Source organism: Osmerus mordax, chromosome 2 (genome assembly GCF_038355195.1).
Source record: "Osmerus mordax isolate fOsmMor3 chromosome 2, fOsmMor3.pri, whole genome shotgun sequence".
NCBI classification, from domain to species: Eukaryota; Metazoa; Chordata; class Actinopteri; order Osmeriformes; family Osmeridae; genus Osmerus; species Osmerus mordax.
The window spans coordinates 12,735,309-12,760,798 of record NC_090051.1 but is presented as its reverse complement, the minus strand read 5'-3'; the positions used below and the strand labels follow the sequence as shown (position 1 = coordinate 12,760,798).

At 41.2% G+C, this 25,490-nt stretch overlaps 1 protein-coding gene across 1 annotated transcript in view; it reads right to left on the bottom strand.

The window, feature by feature from the left end:
- The window catches only part of LOC136956938 (contactin-associated protein-like 5), a 52,889-nt gene that overhangs the window by 8,174 nt on the left and 19,225 nt on the right, over positions 1–25,490 (bottom strand). Inside the window, exons 5-16 of the mRNA XM_067250991.1 lie at positions 22,494–22,697; positions 21,913–22,097; positions 21,519–21,662; positions 20,200–20,467; positions 19,145–19,288; positions 18,632–18,803; positions 16,633–16,739; positions 15,600–15,719; positions 14,312–14,512; positions 2,411–2,567; positions 1,360–1,487; positions 978–1,148 (exon numbers count right to left, since the gene is read on the bottom strand). Of these exons, the coding sequence (XP_067107092.1) occupies positions 978–1,148; positions 1,360–1,487; positions 2,411–2,567; positions 14,312–14,512; positions 15,600–15,719; positions 16,633–16,739; positions 18,632–18,803; positions 19,145–19,288; positions 20,200–20,467; positions 21,519–21,662; positions 21,913–22,097; positions 22,494–22,697 (2,001 nt within the window). The remainder of the gene's footprint in view (positions 1–977; positions 1,149–1,359; positions 1,488–2,410; positions 2,568–14,311; positions 14,513–15,599; positions 15,720–16,632; positions 16,740–18,631; positions 18,804–19,144; positions 19,289–20,199; positions 20,468–21,518; positions 21,663–21,912; positions 22,098–22,493; positions 22,698–25,490) is intronic.

Genomic DNA, 25,490 nt, shown 5'->3' with positions numbered 1-25,490 from the left:
TAATGCGCTGTCGATGTCTTCTAAAACAGAATCGATGGCAGAATGTACACATCTCAGCTCTCCGGTGGCAGCCATGTTTGTTGAAAACGAATTCAACCCAAGCGATCTTTGGTGATGTGGTTGATTACGTTACTGTTGATCATCTGTCCATCATCGTATAAAGCCCGCCCTGACAATTTGATTGGTCAGAAACAGCTCCTGTTCGGACATAGTTTTTCCCAAAACTAGCGACCCCAGACCCAACTTCCCGACCAAATTTTTTTTCTGGGCGGGGCTAAATTGGGCTCGCACCCAGGCTAATACTGTATGATACGTTGACACCTCAAAGGCTTGATTTATCTAGTCGCAGACTGACCGCATGTCAATAATTTCAACGGCTTCTTAGGTTCAATCTGAAGTTATTTCAAAGCTGCAACTCATTTTGCCTTGAGCAAATTGGATTTAAAAAGCCTTAGTAGCTTTTAAAAGACTCAATTGAAAACATAGCCCTCACCTCTATTTTACTAATACTTGACTTGGATCATTATTATTTGCAGCAGCCATTTGAAAGATGCTTAAAAGGGACCACCTGATTGCATGGCTGGTGTACTCTCAAGACACCATTCCTAAAGCCTTCCTGACACCTAAATGATAGACCTCCAGGGTGCAATCAGGATTTTATCACATAGACAGTGATTGAAAGCTTGCACATTCTGTACTGTACAATTGCAACATAGAGACATGGTTTTCATAAAAACTATGGTTGAGTTTGCATACCTACCTATTAGGGTGTGCATGTGTGTAGGTGATTGTGTGCTGAATGAATGTGTGTATGCCTCAGTGTGTGTACACATTTGTGTGTTTCAGAGCCAAATGTATAAATGCGAGTGTTCGCGTGTGCTTGTGTGTGTGCATGTATGACAATTTGTATGTGTGTGTGTCTGTGAATGAGAAAATGTGTGTGTGCATGTGTGCGTGTGTGTGTCGGTCAGACTCACAGCTGAGCTCCACTCTGATAAAGTCCTTGAGGCCGAGGTTCTCCAAGAAGACCCCAGAGGGGATGCTGGTCTTGAAGTAGAAGGAGATATCAGAGCTGAGCTCTGCCTGCAGGGTGGGGAAGTGCAGGTAGGACGACTCCTGGTAGAAGGACGCTGCATTTGAGACAGACTCTGCAGCACAATAGACAGGAGAGTCAGCAGGACCCAGGAGAAGCGCTCCGTTCAAGAGGTAAACACACATTATTGACCAGAGCGTGGAGGAACATCTCCAATACATCAATACCCATTTCCATGTTCCATTCCCATTCCAGTCTATCAGAAATAGCATTTCTACCACCAATATTTTCAATGTTACAACTACAAGATAGAAGCGGTCACCTACTGTCTCCATAACAACGGAGTGGGCCGATGCTGTAGACGGCCTCCGAGCCTGTCCTGTTGGTGTCTCCAATAACAACCTCCCTCACGGGTAAGTGGTCTTTGTAGGAGAGGACTCCCGTGTCATTAGACCTGCGATTGAAAAAACAAAACAGAGGCCTCTCAATTTCAGAGACCCTCAGATAAAACAACCTATTCCTCAGCATCGCTTGGAACTTCGAGTAAACACAACGAAAATGGAGCAATCTATCATCACGCGGACACACGCCTCGGGAGATATGCAAATTAGTCTCTCAAACGTTGAATTCCTAGGTGTGTGGCGGGCGAGAATAAATGAATGCACTGGTTGCAATTTCCAAAGAAGTAATAAAAGAAAATCATGATAAGATTTGTATTTAAAGCTTAATTACTTTGATCATTATTCATGCACTTATACAGTTGATCATTTATACAGCATTAGCAAAATTGAATTCTTTTTTCTTCAAGCTTTATGGACAAGATAAAACTGCAATAAAATACTCATGATCACGACAAAAGTAAATATTGACTGGGAGGACAACTGAGACTGTACTAACACAAGAGCACAAATGAGTATATGCAAACAGTTGTAATACAGAGCTTAAAATACACAACTATAGTAGTCCTGACAGGGACTGCTCATTTACAATGGCAGCATGTCATCATTCAGGGACTGTTTTAAACACCACAGAAAAAGGACAAAGATGTTGCCTACATCCTTTCTACCTCATCTTTAACAATGACGTTTTCTTTTACTGCTGAGGCTCTGCTGGAAGGTTTACAGTACCAATACAGTATATCCATCTATAGGAGCATAGTGGTTTACCATCGCTGTGGCTTCATTGAAAGTTAACCAATAATCAGCATTATTACTAAACAGTATATAACAATAGAACAACCAGTTTACCCACACTACATGACAGTGATACAGTCTAGCCCTGATAACAGAACACAGAACACAGGCAGACACAGCTCATGGTGGTGATGAGCTTTAACACCAGGAGATATAGCATGTGGAGATGATGGTCGTATGTTACCATGAGTCTGTGTCTGCATCACAGTTGCAGAAGTAGTTCATGTCTCTGCAGTTCTCCTCCAGGCTGCAGGAGCACTGCTGGACCCCAGGCAGGAAGCCTCCCCAGTAGGTCCTCCTCTCTCCACCTTGGTCCACCCACCAGGACAACGGGGTGCCATCTACAAACACAGATCAAATGCACACACGTGAACCAAACTGTTTTTTTTTGGCTTTGAATATTTAGCAATGTACAGTGGGAGTACAGATATAGGAACAAACCACTATTTGTGTACATTTGTTAAATTTGTATTAGTGTTCAGAATCTCACATATACATATTTCAATGTTTCAGATTCTATGTATATGGCAAACAGTATACTTATTTTCTTACTATTCAAGTATAGAAATGAGAACAAAGGAACACATATACAAATAGACAAACAAAAACAAAACAAAAACAGGGAAAAATCATTTTCCATAGAGTAAAGAAATACAGTCAGGCCATTTATCTGTGACATAGTTGTACCATGTTTGCCAGTGCTTGAGAAATGTTTCCATTCTCTGGTTAACATGAGCTGTAATCTGCTCCATTCTGTAGATTTCCATTACAATGTCTCTCCATGATGTAATTGTAAGACACTCTGGTAATAACCATTTTCTAGTAATATTCTTCTTACAGGCCACCAGCATTGCATTCATCAAGTGTTTGTCCCCTTTCAGCAAACTCTGAGGTAAAATTCCAAGGTACAGGATTTTAAAGTCCAAAGAAATGTCCTCGTGAAAGATGTCCTGTAGAGTATTGTGTATCGCCTTCCAAAAGTCTTTAATGATGGGACAGTCCCAGAAGATATGGTAGTGGTTTGCGCTTTGGTGTCCACACTTTCTCCAGCAAACAGGGATGTTATCGCTATAATGAGATGTCTGAGATGGTGTAATGAAATATCTTATATAATCTTTCCAGTTAAACTCTCGCCAGCTCATTGAACTGGTACATTTCCATTGGTATCCCCATATTAATGTCCATTCTTCCTCAGAAATATCTATCCCGGATTCCTTTTCCCATTTTGCTTAATGTATGCTGTTGAATGAGTTTTAAGATCTAGAAAGCATTTATATATGGATGATATCACCCCTTTACTGCAATTTGACTTATATGCTCTTCTAAACAGTTCTATGAGACTGCAGTTTGCCTCTGTTACATTTTTTACATTTTCTATGACATAATGCCGCAACTGTAAGTAACTAAAGAAGTCCTGTTTCTCCAGCAGATAATTTTCTTGAATCATTTCAAAACTTAACAGTTTGTTTCCATTCATAATATTGCATAAAGCTGTCAGTCCATTATATCTCCATTTCTTGAATCTGGTGTCCATTTTATTTGGTGTGAAATCTGAGTCATATCCACACCATTTAAGGGACAGTAGATCTCCATCAAGTTTATATTCTGTGATTATATTTTTCCACACCTTAAGGGTCAATTTGACCCATGGATTATCAGAACTGTTTATGTAGTGTTGCAGTTTAGAATCAGCTATAATTGCTTGTATTGGAACGGGAAATATTTTCCCTTCGATGTCTTTCCATTGTGCATCATGAGGGATTGTACCAGCATATTATAGCTCTTGTCTGGGCGGCATAGTAGCATTCCTTGAGGGATGGCAGACCCCATCCTCCCTTCTCCTTCACTAACTGTAGTGTTTTGAGGCGAACCCTTGGTCTCTTGCCTTGCCACAAGTATCTAGACAACATTTTGTCCCATTCATTAAGCTGGCTTTGAGAAACTTCTACTGGTAGGGTTTGAAATAGATATAACAATCTGGGTAATATGTTCATTTTAATAGATTGTACTCTTGAACTGAAACTAAAGAAAGGTATGAGGTTCCATCTTGTGATATCTTCTTTGATTTTTTTGTGTATAGGTGAGTAGTTATATTCCGATAGTTTGGACAGATATTTTGGAATATTTATGCCGAGGTACTTAAAGGATTTTGCGTGCCACGACCATGGGTATTTGCTCTCCATTTCTGATGTTGGATTATAGTTATAAGATAGCACTTGGGTTTTACCCACATTAACCCTATACCCTGATAATTGCCCATATTTCTCCAGTGCCAGCATTAGCTGGGGCAAGGAGTGTGTTGGCAGACTAAGATAAATTAGTACATCATCTGCGTAGCATGCTAGCTTATGCTCTCTTTCCGCAAGTTGAATGCCTCTTATCTCTCTGTTTTGTCTTAAATATTGGGTTAGTGGTTCAAGGAAAAGTGCGAAAAGTATTGGCGACCATGCACAGCCCTGTCTTGTACCCCTTTCCAGGGTAAACCTATTTGATAAGTAACCATTGACCTTGACCAGTAGCGGCTGGTGATAATTTTTCTGGGGAGGGCGTTTTTTTTGTAAACAGAAAGCAGCACTTCGAAACTGGGCAAAACAACCACCACTACTTTATTTAAACAACTATGTATTTAAGAAGAGCAAGACACTACGATACAAAATTCAAGTTACAAACATAACAAGATAGTGAGGATATCGTTTTTTTTTTACTATATCCTCCCATCCACTACCAAAAAGCATGTTAACTAGCTACTTGAACATCCAGCCAGCGAACTCCACATCCATGCATTTAGACAGAAATAAACGAATATATGTATTAATTAATGCACAATTGTCAATCAATAGTTACATATATTTTACATTTATGTATGTATTTATTTTTGTATTCATTTATTGATTGATTTATTGATTGATTTATTGATTGATTTATTGATTGATTTATTGATTTATTGATTTATTGATTGATTTATTCATTAATTTATATATTCATTTATTTATTCATTTATTTATTCATTCATTTATTCATTGTTCCCAATATGATAATGAGAGGAGGCCAGTAGGCGTGGAAACTGACGTTCAGACATTGCAATCAATCCAGAGCCATAGATTCAATCTAGCTAACGCCTGGGACACACTGGCTGCGAAGCGCCCTGAAGCGCCACAATCTGCTCCGAATGGCGCGATGCTGTTCAGGCCTACTGGCCTCCTCTCATTATCATATTGGGAACAATGAATGAATAAATAAATGAATGAATAAATGAATAAATAAATAAATATATAAATAAATCAATAAATATATAAATAAATAAATAAATAAATAAATGAATACAAAAATAAATACATACATAAATGTAAAATATATGTAACTATTGAATGACAATTGTGCATTAATTAATACATATATTCGTTGATTTCTGTCTAAATGCATGTATGTGGACTTTTGTTTATTCATTCATTCATTTGTAAATATGGCAGGTTTGGTCCTCCATATTGTACTAATAGCTTCGTCCCCGGTCACTAGCCTGCTGCTTCGTCCTCGGTCACTGGCCTGCTGCTGGATTTGTAAATCGTGTTGGTCCGAGATCCTTTATCCTCTTTTTTTCTTCCAGCGAACGACTTGTGAAAGTTTTTTTTTGCAAATCTATGACAGAATTTGTTTTGACGCACCGCCACTGATTCACAAAACCTACGTTTCCGCTAGCTATGCTGCTCTCGTAGATGCTTGTTCTGGTAACTAGGGGAATTTTAAAGGTCGCTGATGGTCACCGAATCAGTCCAATCGCGTTGAAGTAAGAACGATAGGAAACCATGTCATTGGTTAGGGCACAAAGATTTGCGCCCCAGAATCGAACTTTCAATCCGCCAATGAAAAGCTGTTCCTGCTGAAATGACAGCAAAAAGTTAATAGGCTGCAAGGTGAACCACGAAAAGTCTTTTAGAAAATGATTCCCGCTCCACAGTCTGGCATCTACACAATCTTTAGCTCATAAAAAAGAACGATTCGTGCTAAGCTACCAAAAAAAAGTTAGTCACTGAAATTCCAGTCGATTATCGTTGCGTCTATGTTTTATGCAGAACTAGTTTCTTCAGAGCGTAATAGGATTTTGGTGGCACGGTTCGACACGTGATCGTTCTACACCAATAAGGTAGCTGCTTTTTGTCAACATGGATGGATATGTTTGGCCAATAGTGGATGGGACCTTGCACGTAACAGAAATTCGGCCCCTGAGTGTTTTGCATGTGATACACTACGGCTGCAAAAGTGCGTGTGAGACAGGCAGATGTTCATGTTTTTCTGCAGGACTGTGTTGTAATTGTGCCAACACAAAAGAAACTGAGGAACTGGGAGATAACTGTCCTGACACTGACAGTGAGGACTGAGTGTCCTTAATCTGTTATTCCTTATTCTGTTTTGTACAGTTTTATATATCATATTTCATATTTTTCATTACGATTGTTTTTATGGTTTATCAGTGTTTTCATTTGTGGAAGAATGAATGAATGTTACAACAAAGACATAAGTCTGTCTCCCCCCCCCCCCCAGGTTAATGTAATAGCCTAGTTTAATAACTAATGTAATATTGCACATATTTTCGTACTATTTCCCCTAAAGCACTAAGTTTAGGCTACTTAGAGACCTTCCACTCATAAAGTATGTTCTAAATGGCATAAATGCTGCCAATTAATTGACGTATTAATAATTGACGTTGGTCAGTAGCCTATCGATTAAGGTACTCGAAAGCATGTACACTGTCTGATTCATTTGAGCTTGATAGGCTAAGCATTCTGTAGCAAATAATAACAATAAACCCACTATTTATTAATTAAAACTACTTCTGCATAGTAATGCACCGAAAATACAAACGTAAGCAAAGGCAACAATCGCTATCGAATCAACAGACATGTGCAATTTAGCTAGCAGGGGAATAATACAGATCACCAGTTAACTTAATTTAAATTAGCAAGAATATAGACTCATAGGCAATAACAGGCTTAAATTAACTGACAAGTTAGCTATACGACTTCTCAAAGACGCACAATCTCAACTGTGGTGTGAAGCGCGTATCCATGCTATTCTCCGACATGCACTCTAACAATCACATAGACGTCCTAAAATTTTGTACAGCCCTATTTCTGATACCATAGCGGCGGAAATGTAGTCGTGGCGGGCCGCCACGGCAAAATAAACATAGGAAACACTAACGTGCAAGGTCCCATCCTCTATTTGACAACCATATTAGACATTTTCTGACCATATCCATCCATGTTGACAAAAAGCAGCTACCTTATTGGTGCAGAAGGATCACGTGTCGAACCGTGCCACCAAAATCCTATTACGCTCTGAAGAAACTAGTTCTGCATAAAACATAGATGCATCGACAATCGACTGGAATTTCAGCGACAAACTTTTTTTTGGTAGCTTAGCAGGACTCGTTCTTTTTTATGAGCTAAAGATTGTGTAGATGCCAGACTGTGGAGCGGGTTGACGATAACAGGGTTCACCTTACGGCCTATAACTAGCTTCCATAGACTTTGCTGTTACGGCGCCCTTCACCTGAAGGAGGGGCTTTTCTCAGTAATGACGAATGGCAATATATTATGTTTGGTCACATTTAAGTGGTTGTTGTCAGGGGCTTACGGTCTCCCACACACATTTAACGCGTAAACACGGTACATTTCTTAGTTTTATTATTTTGTATTTAATGTTTTTTTACATGTCTTTTGACATATTTTCACAATTTTAAGTGGGGCGGCGCACTTGCGCCCACTATTGACGCACCGCCACTGACCTTGACCCTTGCAGTAGGATTATTGTATAATGCTTGTATGGTTTTAATAATCCTGGCATGGAAACCAAATCTATATAGAACTCTGTAAAGAAAAACCCAATCGACGGAGTCAAAAGCCTTCTCAGCATCTATACTAATTACTATTGCTTCCATTTTGTTTTTTTGTTATATGATTAATAATATGTAACGTCCTTCGAATATTGTCTTGTGTTTGACGTTGGTGTATGAAACCTGTCTGATCGTTGTGGATCAACTTAGTCATAAACTTCTGAAAGTCTTCTGGCCATAATAGAGGTGGACATCCTATAATCTATATTTAAAACAGATATTGGTCTAAATGACGCACACTCCGTTCTATCCTTGCCTTCCTTTGGAATGGCAGAAATAATGGCCTCCTTCCAACTAGGAGGTGTTTGTGCCTTTTCCAGGACCCAGTTTAGTGTAGGAAGCATGATAGGAATCAAGTCATTTTTAAACTCCTTGTACCACTCAGCTGTGTAGCCATCAGAACCTGGAGCTTTACCTACTTTAAGTCAGCTTATTGCTGCTTGCAGTTCGTTTTCTGTTATCTCCGCGATTAACTCTTGGTTTTGCTCTTCATTAAGAGTGGGTAATTTCAGGGTGTTCAAGAAAGTATCAATCTGGGCTATGTCACCTCCTGGGACTCTTGTATATAATTTGTTGTAAAATGCTTCAAATGCTTCATGAATCTCACTTAGTTTGTTCTTGACCTCCTTCGTTCTAGGGTGTTGTATTTTATGAACTGTATTTTCAGATAGTTTTTTCTTCAGTTTCCATGCCAGTATTTTCATTGATTTTGGGCCACTTTCATAATGTCTCTGTTTCAGATACATGAGGTTTCTTTTAATGTCTTGTGTGGTTAAACTTCTGATTTCATTTCTGATTTTCTCCATTTCCTGAAATGTATTTCCATCTGAATTGGTCTCATGTTTTGATTCTAAATTCTTCAGTTTTTGTTGTAGGTCCTCTAGAGCCTTTTTCTCTTTGTCTTTTCTTATGTGAGGCTATTGTTATAGTTTCCCCCCTTAAAACAGCTTTCATAGTATCCCATAATATAGGAGGTGAGACCTCATCATTATCATTAAATTCTAGGAAGACACTAATTTATTTTCTAATATCTTTTGTGTAAATTTGTGAGTCATATTGTCATAATAACATGCGTTGAACAATCTCACACTTGCCGGATTGGGCATGTGCCCATCACAGCCCTGGTGAAAGTCTGGAGCTCACCACTGCAGAGTGGCCCAGTGAGGCTTATCAGAGCCCTGCTGGAACTTGCTGGCATCTACTGTCAACTGTCTGTGAGTGCTGAGTGATGGCCTTCAGACTGGCCTCATGTACTGCTGTCTGTCAAACTAGCCTCATGTACTGCAGTCTGTCTAAATGGCCTCATGTACTGCAGTCTGTCTAAGTGGCCCTGCCTCTCTCCTCTGCATCGCCACAGGACTGTACATTAGAACCTGCTGACCTTGCAGAGAGATGGGTACATAGCTAAGATCATACAGGACCACAAATATCAAGAACCAGTCAGCTGCAATGCTTTCTTTAACCCAGTATACCTCATGTAGGTGGCCAGAGCTTCTCAAACTTGTTCAATCTTGAAACATGAAAAACTGTTTCACCCCTCTCTTCTCTCTAATTATAATCTTGACACTCTTTCAACAGCAATGTACAATATTCGGTAACACTTTATAATAAGTCAACGCTTTTTGGCATTTACTAAGTGTTAACTAATAGTTAGTTAATTCTTTATAAAACATTTTGAAACATTAACAATACATTATTAAATAGTTAATAATCTTATTATTAAACACTATGTTGATCATTAATAAACACTGTTAAATATTATGGATTTTATTCATAATACAGTTCATAAGGTGTTTGATAACTGCATTATCATACTTTATAGAAAGCTTGTTAATATAGTTGCAAACCAGTAGTTTAAAAGGTGTTAGTGGTACATGAGCTGCTTTAGAAACATTAGCAAATGGTGAACAAACCATTACCTTTACAAAGCATGAGTAAATAACTAACAACATATTTACTTATGTCTTTAATTAATGTACGCCAAGTCGAATACATTATGTACACCAATACTTAGCAGACATCTTAACAACTATTTTATAAAGACTTACTAATGATGCAACTTCTGATTAGTAATGCAAGTTATAAAGCATTTACTAACTGTTAGTTAAGGCTGTTGCGTGACCTAATCTAAAGTGTGAACTATCTATGCCTTATTAAAGATTTATAAGTTATTTATTAAGGTATTCTTGTCCATTCTCGAACCTCACATTCACAAAGGCTGAACATACGTTTCTCAAAAGGAAACAGACACAACACAATGTGATACACAAAATTACTATTTTATTGAAGTAATGACAGGCATGTGTCTTACTAACTACTTAGCTCTACTAGCCAAGAGTGACAGCGGTCGATACGTTAAAACCTCAGTTTGATATTTCCCAGCATGACCAAACGGTCGAGGTTAGTAAGTTGTTTATTATATGGCATTTTTAGCTCTTTTCATTTAAAACATGTTGTTTTGTTCAGCTCTAGTCTCAGGTGGGAGTCAGGTGGCTGAGCGGTTAGGGAATCGGGCTAGTAATCGGAAGGTTGCCGGTTCGATTCCCCGCCATGCCTATGATGTTGTGTACTTGGGCAAGGCACTTCACCCTACTTGCCTCGGGGGAATGTCCCTGTACTTACTGTAAGTCGGTCTGGATAAAAGTGTCTGCTAAATGACTAAATGTAATGTAAATGTAGTCTCAAGTCTTCTCACGGTGTGTTTCAGGTGTTAGCACCTAGCAACCAATCTGAAATCTGAGCAACCAAACCTAGCAATCTGCCTAGCGCTTGTCGTTTATCTCACTGTGTTCACACTTTTCTACTCTTTTAGAAAGTTAAGAATATCCTCGTCGCTGTTGATGTCTTCATTGTCATCTGGATAGTAAAACTCCTCGATCTCGCTCATTTTGAAGATGACATCAGCGGAGGGCAATAAGAATACGTATCAGACCGCAGATGAGGTCAATACGCGCATAGATATATATAAAGACTATGGCTGTGCCGCGCACTTGTGCACTTCGAGCACTGACTTTCAGTGCTTAGGGCGCTTACACTGACAGAACCAGCAGAATTCAGTGCACTGAAAGTACCCGGATGATGCACTGCAAACGGTAAAAAAATGCAGTGTACAACGATGGACACTACTCGCCCTAAACGGGCGCCATATTGGCTACGTAGCGGAAGAGGAGGAGCCCTTTCGGCAGCTTTTCATTTAATTTCTAAAATAATGGCGGACGAAATGACTCGCCAGCAGATTCGCCTTAGATTCGCGGGTGTCACAATCAGATTTGCGTCCGTCACTTCCCGCCAAGTGGTCAACTTAAGTGTTCCATTTGAGACAGCACTACTCAGCGATGGAGTGCACTACAGATGTAAGTGCACTGTATTGCAGTGTACTTAGTAAAGTGCACGGTAGTAGACACAGCCCATTAATACGCGGCTGGCATGACTACCCATTAGCCAATCAGAACGCTCGTACTGTTGTTGCAATTGAACCAATATGCTGTTCTTATTGGTTCAGAAGACGTTCTCAAAAGAGTTGTTAATATGTTGCCTTGGAGATGTAGTGACGTCACCAGTACAAGTGCAGCTGATTGCTCTGACAAGATGGCGTCTGCTCCAGATTCGACTTACGGTCTCGGTTAACAAACGTTTTAACAAATCTCTGCTTTCAAAGGCGTTTGCAGACCTGTCGAGGAGTAGCTAAACATTTGCAGTTTATTACAGCCATTTTTGGAAAATAAAATACAGCTTTGGGTAACCAATTTTTATACCAATTCTAATGTGTTGCTTCCTAATGGAAATAAAATACTATTTTATTACCCAGGTAAATAAATTAACAGCTATTTCTTCTAAAAAACAAAAACACAACATCTATAGGCCTAAAGTCTTTTTATAAATGCTTAATAAGGCATAAATAGTTCACACTTTAAATTAGGTCACGCAAAAGCCTTAACTAACAGTTAGTAAATGCTTTATAACTTGCATTACTAATCAGAAGTTGCATCATTAGTAAGTCTTTATAAAATAGTTGTTAAGATATCTGCAAAGCATAGTGTACATCCTGTATTCGACTTGGCATACATTAATTAAAGACATAAGTAAATATGTTGTTAGTTATTTACTCATGCTTTATAAAGGTATTGTAAATGGTTTGTTCACCATTTGCTAATGCTTTCTATACCAGCTCATGTACCATTAACACCTTTTAAACTACTGGTTTGCAACTATATTAACAAGCTGTCTATAAAGTATGATAATGCAGTTATCATAACACCTTATGAATTGTATTATGAATAAAATACATAATTTTTAACAGTGTTTATTAATGATCAACGTAGTGTTTAATAATAAGCTTATTAACTATTTACTAATGTATTGTTAATGTTTCAAAATGTTTTATAAAGGATTAACTAACTATTAGTTAACACTTTGTAAATGCCAAAAAGCGTTGACTTATTATAAAGTGTTACCCAATATTCTTCTCTCCTCATCCCCCAATCACCCAGTGTCTTGACACCCTTTTATGGGGTTATGCCTCACAGTCATAAAACCACAGTTAAAATATTAATAAAGTTTCTCTTTATTATTACCCAGAATGCAGTATCACCACCCTCTTACCCACCTGGTACTACCTGACATGTTGATAGAAATTCCCATAAAATGAACCTGTGATTGTGTTGTTGCTAATGACGCCAACACACTTGTTTATGTTGTCAGATGCAGTCCCCTGTTGGTGACAACTCTACCAGGACTGAAAGGGATGTTTGTGTAATTACTGGTCATGGAAAGAGAAATGCGTGAGTTTGCATTCATATTTCTACAACTGCATTTCTATAGATAATGAGTAAGTGGAACAAGACAAGCAAACAAGGTTTGACAGTAACAGTCCTTGGGATTGGTGATTACTTGTTTCCTGTCATGAGTGGTTGGTTTGTCTTTGACAAAACGCACCTCTGTGATACATAGCCTCTAAATTATGTGTACAAATGACAAAAAACACTATTAACATCAAAGCAAATGAATGAGTGTAGTTAGACAAATAAAATCGCAGTGTAGCGTTTGACAATGCTGTGAAACGGCATATTCAGGGGCTTGCTCTCTGCTGAAGCTCTACACTGAGTCTTCTATTGTGGGGTGTATCAGGGATGGTCAGGAGGGTGAGTACAGGGGCTAAGTGGATGACTTTGTTGGCTGGTGTGGGAGGAACTGCCTGCAGCTCATCATCTCCAAGACGAATGAGATGGTTGTGAATTTCCCGAGGACTAGGCCCCCTCGATGCCTGTTCTCACCCAGGAGTCTGGTTTAGGATCAATATTTCTGTATTATTTATATACTGACACTCAACTGTCCAGTATTACATCACCTGTGTGTCTCTCTGTGTGTCACCTGTATTGTTTTGTGTGTATGACCCTGTGAATCAACAGCTCTACATATTTTATGCATCGGGATTTTATATTATTTTCATTTTGTATATTTTGAATATATATTTTAGTATTTTGGATTGTGTATTTTTTTTCTGGTAGCCTGTTTGTTTGTTTATTTTCTGTTTCTTCTATTTATATGTTGCCTGATGCAACGCTGCAATATCCCCTCAGGGTGAATAAAGTACCAATACAACTACTGCTAATAAACTGTTGGGTGCATGTTTGCCTATGCAGATTGACTTGAATCTTCTACGAAACAATAAACATAGGACTCTGTCAATTGTATATGTGCCCATGAAGTGATGCTGGCTATTTAGCATCTAGTTATAGACCTTCTTTGTAGCGTAGATCTGTGTCTGGGCATGGCACAGAACTAAGTCATTTATGTTCTTATGGTTGCGCATGGTTCCATGAAAGGCCTGCTTTTCTGTCTCTTTGATCTGTTGTGATAATGAACTTGTTTGTTTGCAAGCACATGACACCAGGGGAATATGGGAATTTGGGACTCCATGAATGTTTCATGATATAGGAGCAAACGTGGGATGTCTGGGACCCCTCTTGCTCCCATAGCAATCGAAGATGAATGCTGGAGACAAGCTGTGGGGATAGCCTTTCAAGTTATTGTAAAATAATGAGAAAAATAGTGAAAGAACGTTGTGTGTATATTCTGTGAGGTCACATGCTGGATCAGACAGTGAATACTAACAGTCAGGTAGCCAGGAGACAGGGATAACTATTAGGAAGGATCTCTCAGGAATGTAAACCTTGCTCACCACTGACTCACCTCGGGTGTTGAAGAGGCGTGACTTCCTGCAGACGTATGTCACTTCTTGTTGACACTGCTCGGACCCGGCTACGAGGGCACCTAGTTGGTCAGACGAGGCGCTGTAGTTGAAGCTCATAATGTACGGCTTCAGGATGGAGGAACCCTGGACTCTCACTGGACCTGAGTTGTTGTGGGTCACCACTGTCCACACTTTGTCATCTGCACACAAACACACACACACACATAGATGCAAGCAGACATGTTTGACTACTAATATGTTGGCCTGTGACCCACAGACACAGGTGACATCCTCCTACGTGAACATGACAACAAGAACATTTAAAAAAAGAAACTACGTACATGTATTGTGAATACATTAACAGAATTCCTGAGGGACTTATTCACCGCTGAGCGCAGTAATCCATGTCTGATAGGAAGCTGATGGAAGAGATTGCCCATATGTGCTCCCTCCATGGGTTAACAGTTTACGTGATTAATTGAGGTGAAGACTCCAATTCATTTCCATCCTCCATTTAGTATGTATTATAGGGATTTTGTGTTTACCTTGCCTAAGAGAAAATCCTTCTCCACTTTGCGATAATTCACATCCCAGGTTGTCAAGCTGAGAGTTATTTACATCTCTAATGGATTCTTTAATTGAGGTCAACCTGAGGCAACTTACTGCAAAATGATTAGGATTTGGGGGTTGTGGGGGGTTGGGTTGAGAGGAAAACACATTGTGATATAGAGCTATACTATCACTAGACAGCAGCCACCTCCGTAATGACTTCAATGTTGCATTAACCTCTGTAAAGGTCATGGCTGGGAGCCGGTGACAGGGTGGTGATGGATATTGTCTTGGGCGCCAACAATGTGCTCTCTGTCCTGCACCGCCGCCAAGCCCTGGCCCTCCCCTCTCTCGGGATGCTGGATTTACTCCATGTGGATTAACCTTTATGGACGAGTGTAATTTTAGGACATGCTTTGGGGATATGCAGATGCTAATGTCCAGGATATGCCCACAAAACACTGCTTGCTGAGGAGGGAGAAGCTTGTCCCTGGCCACGGGCGGGGCCCATATCGAATTAGCCCAAACGATTTTCTGCTGGGTAGTGAACTGTCAGCTGTCAGTCGTGCTGTGGATCAATGCAATGTGATCTGTGAGCGAACAGAGCTGATATTATATACTGTGTCCCTCTTGTGGAATGATCTCAGAGGTCCCTGAGGGAAACTGGCAGAGTTGAGGCACTGACTGCCCCGCCAAGCCCATGATCTCGCCCATGACCTCGCTCTTACTCTGACTCACCTGTCATGTTGCAGTAGACTTGTGTGGGCCCCAGAGGTCCACTTCCGTCTCGATCAATGGAGAAGTAGCCTGAGGAGCTGCCCACCTGTCTGTAGGCCTCGCAGGACGCCTCATAGATAGCTGGAAGGAAAACAGACTCAAACTGTCTCCAATATGGTCAACCGAAAAAAAATACAAATAAACATAAAGATTTAGTGACCTAAAACACTGTGTAACAGACACCAAAAGGTATTTTTGTATTTTTTTTCTAATGCAAGTAAACCTCCATGCAAAGATTTTGCAGAGTCCATGTGATAAAAAATTGTGTCACACTTAAGAATGACCTCCTGAAAAAGATTATCTCCAAAATATTTATTATTACACACTAATTCCACAGACGGAGAGCACAGCACAGAGGAAACACAGTATGCTACGAGAAACAGTTTCTCCTTGCTTCTGACATTTTATGGATCATAAAGCAGAGTGAGGATACTGTAGACCTGACCGTAGCCTCAAAACATTTAGCATACGAGAGCATGTGCTGTTAGAGCAATTTTTATTCAGGTGGTGTTCCGTTTCCGTCACGTTGGCCCCGACATGCAAGGACAACTGCATCCACTGGTGTGTAAACAAGGAATCAGTATTCTAGAGCAAGGATTTTCACACAAGGATTCACATGCCATGCTCTGAGGTGAATATCAAAGGAGAGGCTGGGTATGTCAAGAGGCAGACGGAGAGAGAAAAAGGAGAAACTTCCATATGTTGGATGGAAGCTTCTGAAGAGTTGTTGAAAGATTTAGAGGCAGGAGAGAACTGCGGAATTAATCTACAGGTCACAGTGGCTTGAACCAGCGTTGCTCTCTGCAGTTTGTTCTTGTAATTGAGCTGTGTTATGTTGACAGCACAGGACATAGGAGTGATGGTGTGCTTTGTTTGCTCAAGCTACACAACAACATGGCAAATCTTCTGGTCTGGCCTGGCTTGTTTGGCTCAAAATACTCTCACGTGATTTGCAGAAAGGGTGTGTAAGGTGTATGGGTGTGTGTCGGCTCACAGTTATGGCAGGTAGCTCCAGAGTATCCTGTTCCTGAGCAGTCACAGCTGAAGGTGGTCCAGGACTGGGAACACTGACCACCGTGCTCACACAGGTTCGGAAGACATCTGGAGAAAAAAGAGAAAGTGAGTTGAAGAGCGATTGCTAAAGAGAGAGATATTGTATGTTCTATCTACACATACTCTGTCTTCATTCCAGTTTGGGCTTTTCTCACCAGGCAGCATTCTTGGTGATCTCACAAGAGTAAAAAGACGGTTCCTTCCTTACTTTGCAATGTCAGACACTTTCATCAGGCAATAAAATCAACAACCCCAAAAAATATCAAATGAAGAAAGAGTAAAGACAGATTTGTTGACAACAAAATTGATGTCCTTAAAAGCCTACAAAACATATAAAGAACTGCCAAGCTTTTGTGTTATGTAAAAAAAGGACAGACATTTGTGTGTCTTCCTCTGAACCTTTCATTATCAGTTAAGCAGCTCCCGGCTTACAAAAATATTCTTCATTACCCTGCCATTATCAAGACACGCTCTTGCACCCAAATAGTCTGAAAGCAAGATAAACACAATTTAAACATTTCCTATCCAATACTTTTTTATTCTTTCTTTAGTCTTTTTCATAAATCCCATACAATTTGGCTTCGTATCTACTCAGATTGAGGGGCAAGTGAAAAGCAAACACTCATCGGGGAAGCGCATCTAAAAAAAGAAAGCGTCATCATGTCAACCTACCGCTTGTTTACGGGATGTGAACAGCCTGTGCTTTACGGAAATTCCAAACCACGCTTCTTCTGATTAATAGTCCCTTCCTTGAGCCTCCTTGAGTTACGCATAATTGCCAGCCTTTCAAGCACGCATCTATAATTTCATACACTTTCGTCTCTCTCCCATTAATTGCCATAGAGCGAGGCGACCGCGCCAAGGATAAGGTTTCAGGCCTTGGTTTAATTACCACCAAGCTATTCCCATTGTTGTGTTCGCAGGATGCCCTGCCCTTACAGATCATGAAATTACAGTAGCCAGTGCTCAGAAGTGCACACTTGCAATAAATTGAGCCATGCAGTTTGATTGGACACAGGGAAAGGAGATTAACACTCGTAAAGGTTAATCTCCCGCTCTTTTTAATGAAGCTGCACTTCGCTTAGATACGCCAATGCTGGAGTGAGAACACACATCAACAGAATGGATTTACAGAACATTGAACAAAACCGAACATAAACCTTGCCCTTACAACCGCATGATGACTACATGAAACGCTTATAGTAGGAGATATGACATGGTTGTGGACTACACAGCCATGCTTTTTTATGCTAGGGGTTTTGACAGCAGGTGATAACAGTACTCTGAGTCAAAGAACATTTTGTCTCAGATCTCATTTAATCTTGCCATGAGCCTGCAGCTCACACCTTTGCGCCATTTAAAACACATCCTGGCAGCTCTGAAAAACCTCAGCTAGTCTGGGTCTGACATCTTGTTTGTTTGACATCTTGTTTGTTTGTCTCCTCATCCATACTGTACGACACTACACATAACTTGCAGGATTCATTCAAGGTATCACTGTATATTACAGTACACCTCTGACTGAGGGGAAGGAGACAGCTGATGGCAGGAGCTGCTTGTTAGCAGGGAAGTTGCTACACAGCTAACAACAGTGTGTAATTGGACGACCCTGTCAGAGAGTGCCGACTGGCCGAGCTGTCGAGAGGTCCAGAACCCCAACTGTGCAGGATGGCATGGCAAGAAGACTGTGCAGGAGAGGACGGCAGGAAAGTGTGGGCAGGATAGCAGGGCAGGAGAGAAGTAATTCCCCATAATGAGCAAGAGCTCACATTACCTACCATCTCTACCTAACCATTTATTTCAATTTCTGCTGTTCCTAACCATCTGATAATCTCTACCTAACCATATCTACCGAACCATCTTTAGCCATCTCACTATAGCCTTCTCAACCAAATGAGAGTCTATCTATTGAGGAGGTTTAATAAAAGGAACAGCTTTACCTGTCATGTATGCCACATGTGTCGAACTGAAGCTCGTTGTGGCTTCCCAACAGGCCTTGCTGGACGTGGTTGAGGTTGATTGGCTGGCTGTTGATGACAATGAGACGCATGCATCCCTGGAATGCCAGTGTGGGGTTCCTGCAGCCCGAGACACTCTGGGAAGAGGGACAACCTGAAGGAAGCATCATTTCACATGAAACTATATTAATCGTACCAAGCACATTGAATCTGTTTTGATGTTTGAAAAACCCATTTCAAACTGTCTTCCCCCACACTCAGCCTCCTTTTTGAGAATGTTTAAAAGAAGGATTGAGGCAAGGATCATCTCCTTGCATGCACTTGAGATAGAGGCTAGGATTATGAGGCAGGGACATGATTGTTCTGAACACACACTACAACAGGACCACCAAACAGTGGACAGTCCCACTGCAAACATCTCCTAGGAGAAGGAGAGTAAGATATATGAGAGAGGAATGTTCTGAGATTGAAGCGTGTCGCTGTGTGTGATCTGACCTCCAAAGTAGAAGCTGTGTCCTGCCTCCAGGTGCTCCCCCAGCTCGATGGTGGAGGCCGGCTCGTTGTCCAGACTCATGGTCACCTGCAGACCCTGCGTGCTGAGACTCACCGAGTGCCACAGTCCATCATTCACTCTGTGACCTGAGGATGCACATTGGACAGTTCTGGGTGAGAGTTTTTACTTTCACATTGCAGGAACATTACAGGATCATGAAATGTTTACATATTTTGATGCAATAGTTATTCAACTATAACTCGACCTCATATGCTATTTGGACATGGTGGAGAAAGTTAATGACTTGGCACTATTTTGTTACATGAGAAAATATTTTATTTATTTACCAGACACTTTTATTTAACACTTAGGGAGGATTTCAAACTGCAACTTGTTGATCTGAGGTCAATGTTCTACGACCTATACCAATCTTGAGGAAAGTAAAATAACACAGACTCAAAGGTTAGGTTTCACTGTGCAGTTATAACAATATTCCAGTTACTATTGTCAGATGAAATATTAATATGGCTTTAGCTAAGCTCCAGCTATTGCAGAATGAGAGGCGGGATGAAACTAAATTATGACTTTTATAGAAGATAAGTTTCAAGCTGTGTCGGTCTTCTGGGTCTAAATATTCCTCTGTGTCTGCCATCTGCTTTTAGGTCTGGCTTTTGCAATCCAAAACGATTATCCAGGTTATTGTTCACATGGCAATGCGGTAAAAACCTTATAAACTCTAGGAGGATAACATTTTCCTTGAAGCCTTACTGAGGAGATTACGTATGCTTTGTGATGATTGAGGGCAAAGGTAATAAAAACGGTGTTGATGCAAATCATGTGCTCAACCAAACATAGACAGTCAACGGCTGTATGATGGATTAAGTTGAATACTGTCTGTCTGCCCTGGTAGAGAGCCAGGAGTCTTTTATAGAAACAAACACTGCATTCCCCTCAGATGGTCTCTGAGCAGATGGACTCCATGTAGCCTAGGTTGCTAGGAGGTTGTGGAACTTTAGGGTTCAGTGACATGGTTATCCGGCCAGCGGCTGGTCCTCACCAGTGGACACCTCGGATTTCTGCTGGGCTGACATGTGGTGGGTGAGACGGAGCCGGCTGTTGCTGATCTGCAGCTCCAGTCTCCGGGGCTCCTGGGCCAGCAGGGTGGAGAGCAGCAGGCCGTCTGGGTTCCAGGTGCGGAACTGGAAACGCACCGCCAGACCCCCCATAGCGGACGGCGTTGCCGGGAGCGACAGGAAGCTGCTGCTGGAGCTCAGGAAGGTGGTGGCCACCTGCTGGGACTCTGAGCAGGAGAAGGTCACGTTGCCCTGGAGACGAAGGAACCAGGCGATGTTATTTACACATTTCATCATCAGCGTCGCTAATGGCTAATTAACCTCATGGAGAGCTGATGATTTAAGGTTTCTGAAGGAATGTCATGTTGATCTCTGAACCATGATAACAGATATCCTTATTTTCTTCTACAAAACTGATAACACATTTCTGACAGACTATTTTCAACCTTTAAAGTGCTTTGAAGATACAGGAAGGAAATAGCTAAGAAATCATTGAGGTCCTCAATGTCTATCAAAGCAGGCCATTGGGAAGCAAGTAAAGACAGAAAGAAAGAAATTGCACTTATATTCCACAAAGTGCAAAGGTCCTGCAGGTACATGGACCAGACCAGTTATGTAAATTGAGGTCAGTTTCCTATCAATCTGTATGCCCGGAAGGCAGCGAAGAGCAATCGCACCACTTTGACTCTCAATGTGATTCCTCCCAAAACCACCTGGGGAAGAATTCCACATTGAAATTCCATTAGAGATTCCATCATGACCGTCCGTGGGCAAAAAAAAAGAAAGAAAGAAAAAAGTCCACTCTCTCACTTGTAAGTAAAGGCCTTTTAACATAGCAATCAGAGTTTCAAGGGGAAAAGGTGTTTGAGATGAATGTGGTTCTTGGGCCTGGCTGTCTGATTTGAAAGGAGGAGGAAGGGTGTGCTAAGCCTTTGGCTGAATCTATTCATAGATTTAGACTTAATGGCAGAGTAGTGTGGACCAGATAGGACGTAATGATAGAGAGAGAATAGATTGGATTTCTTACTCTACTTTTTTTACCCCCTCCCTCGCATCCCCTCTTGACACTCTCCTGCTCCATTTCACTCACAGTTTAAGGACCACAGAGAAATCCATGTGACTAATTCAAATGCAACTGTGATTAAACATGATTGAATCACATTGCATTCAACTGCAAACTCTCTGCGCAGCAGCGCAATTAAAACCCCACTGCGTCCTGGCTGTTTTAACTCTTTTCTCTTTGTCTTTTGTGTTTTAGTAACAAGCTCATTACCTCTTGGTACCTAAGGATGAAGAGTCTTACCACGCTGAAGATCTGGGGCTTGCGTCGCTTTGCCAGGTCGATGATGTTGATGCCGTTGTAATAGAGGTTCTCAATGCAGCCGTGGAAGTTCTTCCTGAGGAAGGTTCCGGGCTTTCCAGGTAGTGGGATGCCCCCAAAGCTCAGCTAAAGGGGAAGGTTGGGGAAAGGTGTCGGCAGAAATAAAGAGATTCAATCTTCTGATATGGTTTTAGAGCAGAAGGTTACACCTAAGGGGCTTCACTAAGATTTCCTGCTAATGATGGTAACGTGATGTTCCACAGTTCCTCAGCAAGAGTCAGAGGACATCTGGGCAGCTACAGCTTGAGAACCTAGGAGAGAACCACCTTGTGGTCCACCTTCAGTTCAGTTAGTCTGAGGAGAAAGGAGGACTAACCTCATAGTCCACCTCTAGTGAGTCTCCTTCCCCCTTGGTTCTGAAGTGCTGTGTGTGGGTGTCCACTGTTAGGTTGACCTGCTTGTTGAAGCGCTCGATGAGGACAGAGTGCCAGTGCTGGTCATCTAGAAGACTGCCCAGAGTGACCGCAACACGCCCACTGCTGAACCGTAGCCTGGTGTCGTCTGTAAAACAAGCACATAAACCTCTGTCTGAGAACACTGGATCCCAGCTGAGCTGCTGACTCAACCCTTAACCATCTTAGACCAACTAGTCAATAGAGCTCAGGTGGAGTGGTCATTGACAGGGCAAGGACACACCCACACGCACGCTCGTATCCATGCACAGGCACACACATACACACACACACACACACACATATGCTCTGACACATGCTATCACTCTCTTTCTCTTTCTATCTCTCTATTTCTGTCTCTCTCTCCTCTGACACACAGGCACACACTACCCACCAGTCACAGTCCATTAACCAAACTGCTCCCCCAACTCCATGTTAACTGGTCCTCCAGAAGCACCTTCCCTCCACAGCTCCTAGAGGCCAGGCCCCCTGGTGAGAGTCTCACCCAAGTTGAGGTAGAGTGCCAGTCGGCCCCGGTGCAGCTCCAGAGTGATGTAGTCTCCTCTCTGGCCCTCCCCGTGGACCAGCACCCCCTCAGCCTGACCACTCTTGAAGCGCAGGGAGATCACATCCTTCACCGTCGACATGGACTTCTGGTTAAACCGGTACAGCAGAGAGCTTCTGCCATCAAAGTCCGCCACGTCTGACTCTGAGGAAATTAACAGACATTGTCAGGGAGGAAGAATATATTTTTCACAGTTGAAGCATGGAAGCAATTTTACCTAATAGGGGTGTGCTAATGCTGCTATGGAATAACTGTATAGTAATGCCTTATGCAGGAAGCTATTTCAATGTGAATCTGGAGAAAAGCTTGTACAATCTTGGACAGACACCTGTTATTTTAAAAGAATACAGAAAATGTTTCATCCCTCCTCTCCGGGTCAAACGCAGTGCCTGCCTGATTGATGTTCTGCCTAAGGAACACAGGATGCTGTGGGCAGTCTATATCCGTTTCAGAGAGACTCATGCATAGATACATGAACATAAACATGAAGCTGTGCAATATTGCATGTTTAGTGTCCTTCTTTCGCTCTTTTTCTCTCCTTTTTTCTTAATTGCTTTCTGTCCATATATACTGCATATGTTTTGTAAAGGTTTTGTGTTGTTAAGTAAATCACTTTACACATCCGAAAAAGTGTGCTGTTAGTATGTTGTAAAATTATGTCGTTTATTAGCTACTATAGCTAAACCATAGTCTTTCCTTTCTGATATTATGAATTACGATCCACATAATGAAAACAATTATTTCAGAAATTAGCGATCATGTCCAAATCCACAGTATGAATAGCTCACAATGCTGTAGCAGAGCCAACAGACAAACCACGTACCATCACACCTTTCCCCTACCCCCGACAAGGAGAAAGGGGGTTTACCCACTTGTCCTTATCTCCAGAGCAGGAGCTTCAAAGCTTCTGGCCCAGCATGGGGTCAGAAGGTAGACCAAAATGGCAAAGGAGTTTAAGGAAGAACTAACTTTTCTGGATTTACAAACATATTCTCAAGGACTACATGGCTCAGGGACACTATTTCAATGACAGTAGTTGATGTGTTATAATGTATGCTTTCCCTTTAATGTTGTGTTGATATAATTTGATGTTAATGTAACTTCCTTCCCTGTTATGATAAATCAGTCAATCTTGATATCAAAATGATACTAATCTACAAACTAAACCATTTATTAATGTTGTATTGTTATATTTCGAAGTATAAGCAATACATGGACATTTGAAATAGCTGAACTCTGAAAAGTTATCAACCACTTCACACCCATATGTCAATCTCAGGATGGACGCCCAGGTGGGAGTAACTGACCAATGAAAGAGTTCACCTCCAAAAGGATACCCCCCTTTCTCAAGGATTATAAAACCTCGACGCACAAGCAATCCTTTGCTTTTTCGCAAGGATTCACCGGAAGTGTTCGCGACACATCTGACCTATCCTTCTCAATCAGCAACTCACTGGACCACTAGGAACTTGAACGAAAGATTCCTTTGCTCTAACCGTTTGACAACGACGAACGGAACTTTGACTCTTCTTCTTCAAACTGACAACAGTAACTGCGATATTGCTACATTTCTTGCTTGTGAACATTGGCATATTGTGATTTAATTTGTTACGTTTGATTTTAGTTTGTAAATGATTTAACCTAACTTTCGTTAGGATTAGTTAACATACTCTCCCATTGTTCTCCAGAAGCCTATCTCTCTCTCTCTCTCTCTCTCCCTTCCCCCTCCCCACACGCTCTCAACCTACCATCTTGTACCAACCCTCATCATAGTTCAGGACCTACTGTATACAGTTCAACTCAACTCACTTTCAACTAACCTATAACTTCTCTGGTATTTGTTCATTATAATTACATTTCCTTAAATAAATCATTGTTTATAATACTCGCGTTATCCGTCACGTTATCTGATCTGCTCTACTTTCATAGAATTCACTACTTAAGATTAGACTGATTATTACGAAGGCTATTATTCAATATTATTCAATAAGGTTTCCTCTGTCCCTTTAACAATAAGAGGTGGTGCCCCAAGAACTACATACTTTATTATAAATTAAGTATTGCTAATCTTAAACGAGCAAACCCCGCTACAATGCTATGACACTGAATACCTCACAATGCTTTGACTTCAAAAAATACATTAAAATCTTAAATATGTCTAATTAACCAATCCAGAGAATCATGGTCTGCCCACGGTCTGCCCATGTCTTTAATATTACAATACGAAGCAAAGATGTGGGGGTCCTTCTGCATTTATTAGCACAGTGAACCACCATCCAGCACTGACACAGAGATCATGCTGTGCAGCGCCTGGGCACTATGAAAGCCCTCACTCAGGGATAATTATAACGGTCTTTCACAGGGCAGTAATTCACTGCTGATCCAGTAAGAGCAGAGTGGCAGGCAGAGGCGTCCCATAGACGGCCCTCTTTATTTATTCAGCATTGGCTTCCCAAGCTGAGCAAGGCTGCTCAGGAACAGGCAGGCCTGATGTTGTCTGTCTCTGTTAGCTGCTGGCATTGGGCTGGGTCAGCACACTGGCACTATAGAGCCTCATCAACAGGAACAGGAACACTAGCATTGCTCCTCTGGTTGTCCTCCAGCATACAGCCTCTGGACCAAGATGCAACAGGGGAACCAGGACATGCTTCACATGAACAGGCTTGGTGGCTTGGCGCTGATGATGATGGATGTCAGAACACTCCTGCCTGTCTATAGCTCAGGTAATCACAAGGCATCTATGCACAGCGTCAGCACAAGAGCCCCACCCTGTTCAGATAATGTTCCAAGAGTGATGGGTGCTGACCTACACTGAGACAACCGTTACATGACACGTTCCATTTTATGAAAACAAATTACTGTCATGGTGTTGTGGTATGTTATGTGTTTTACATGGTAAGTTATGACTCATCAAATGTCTCAAAAGACTGGAAATTC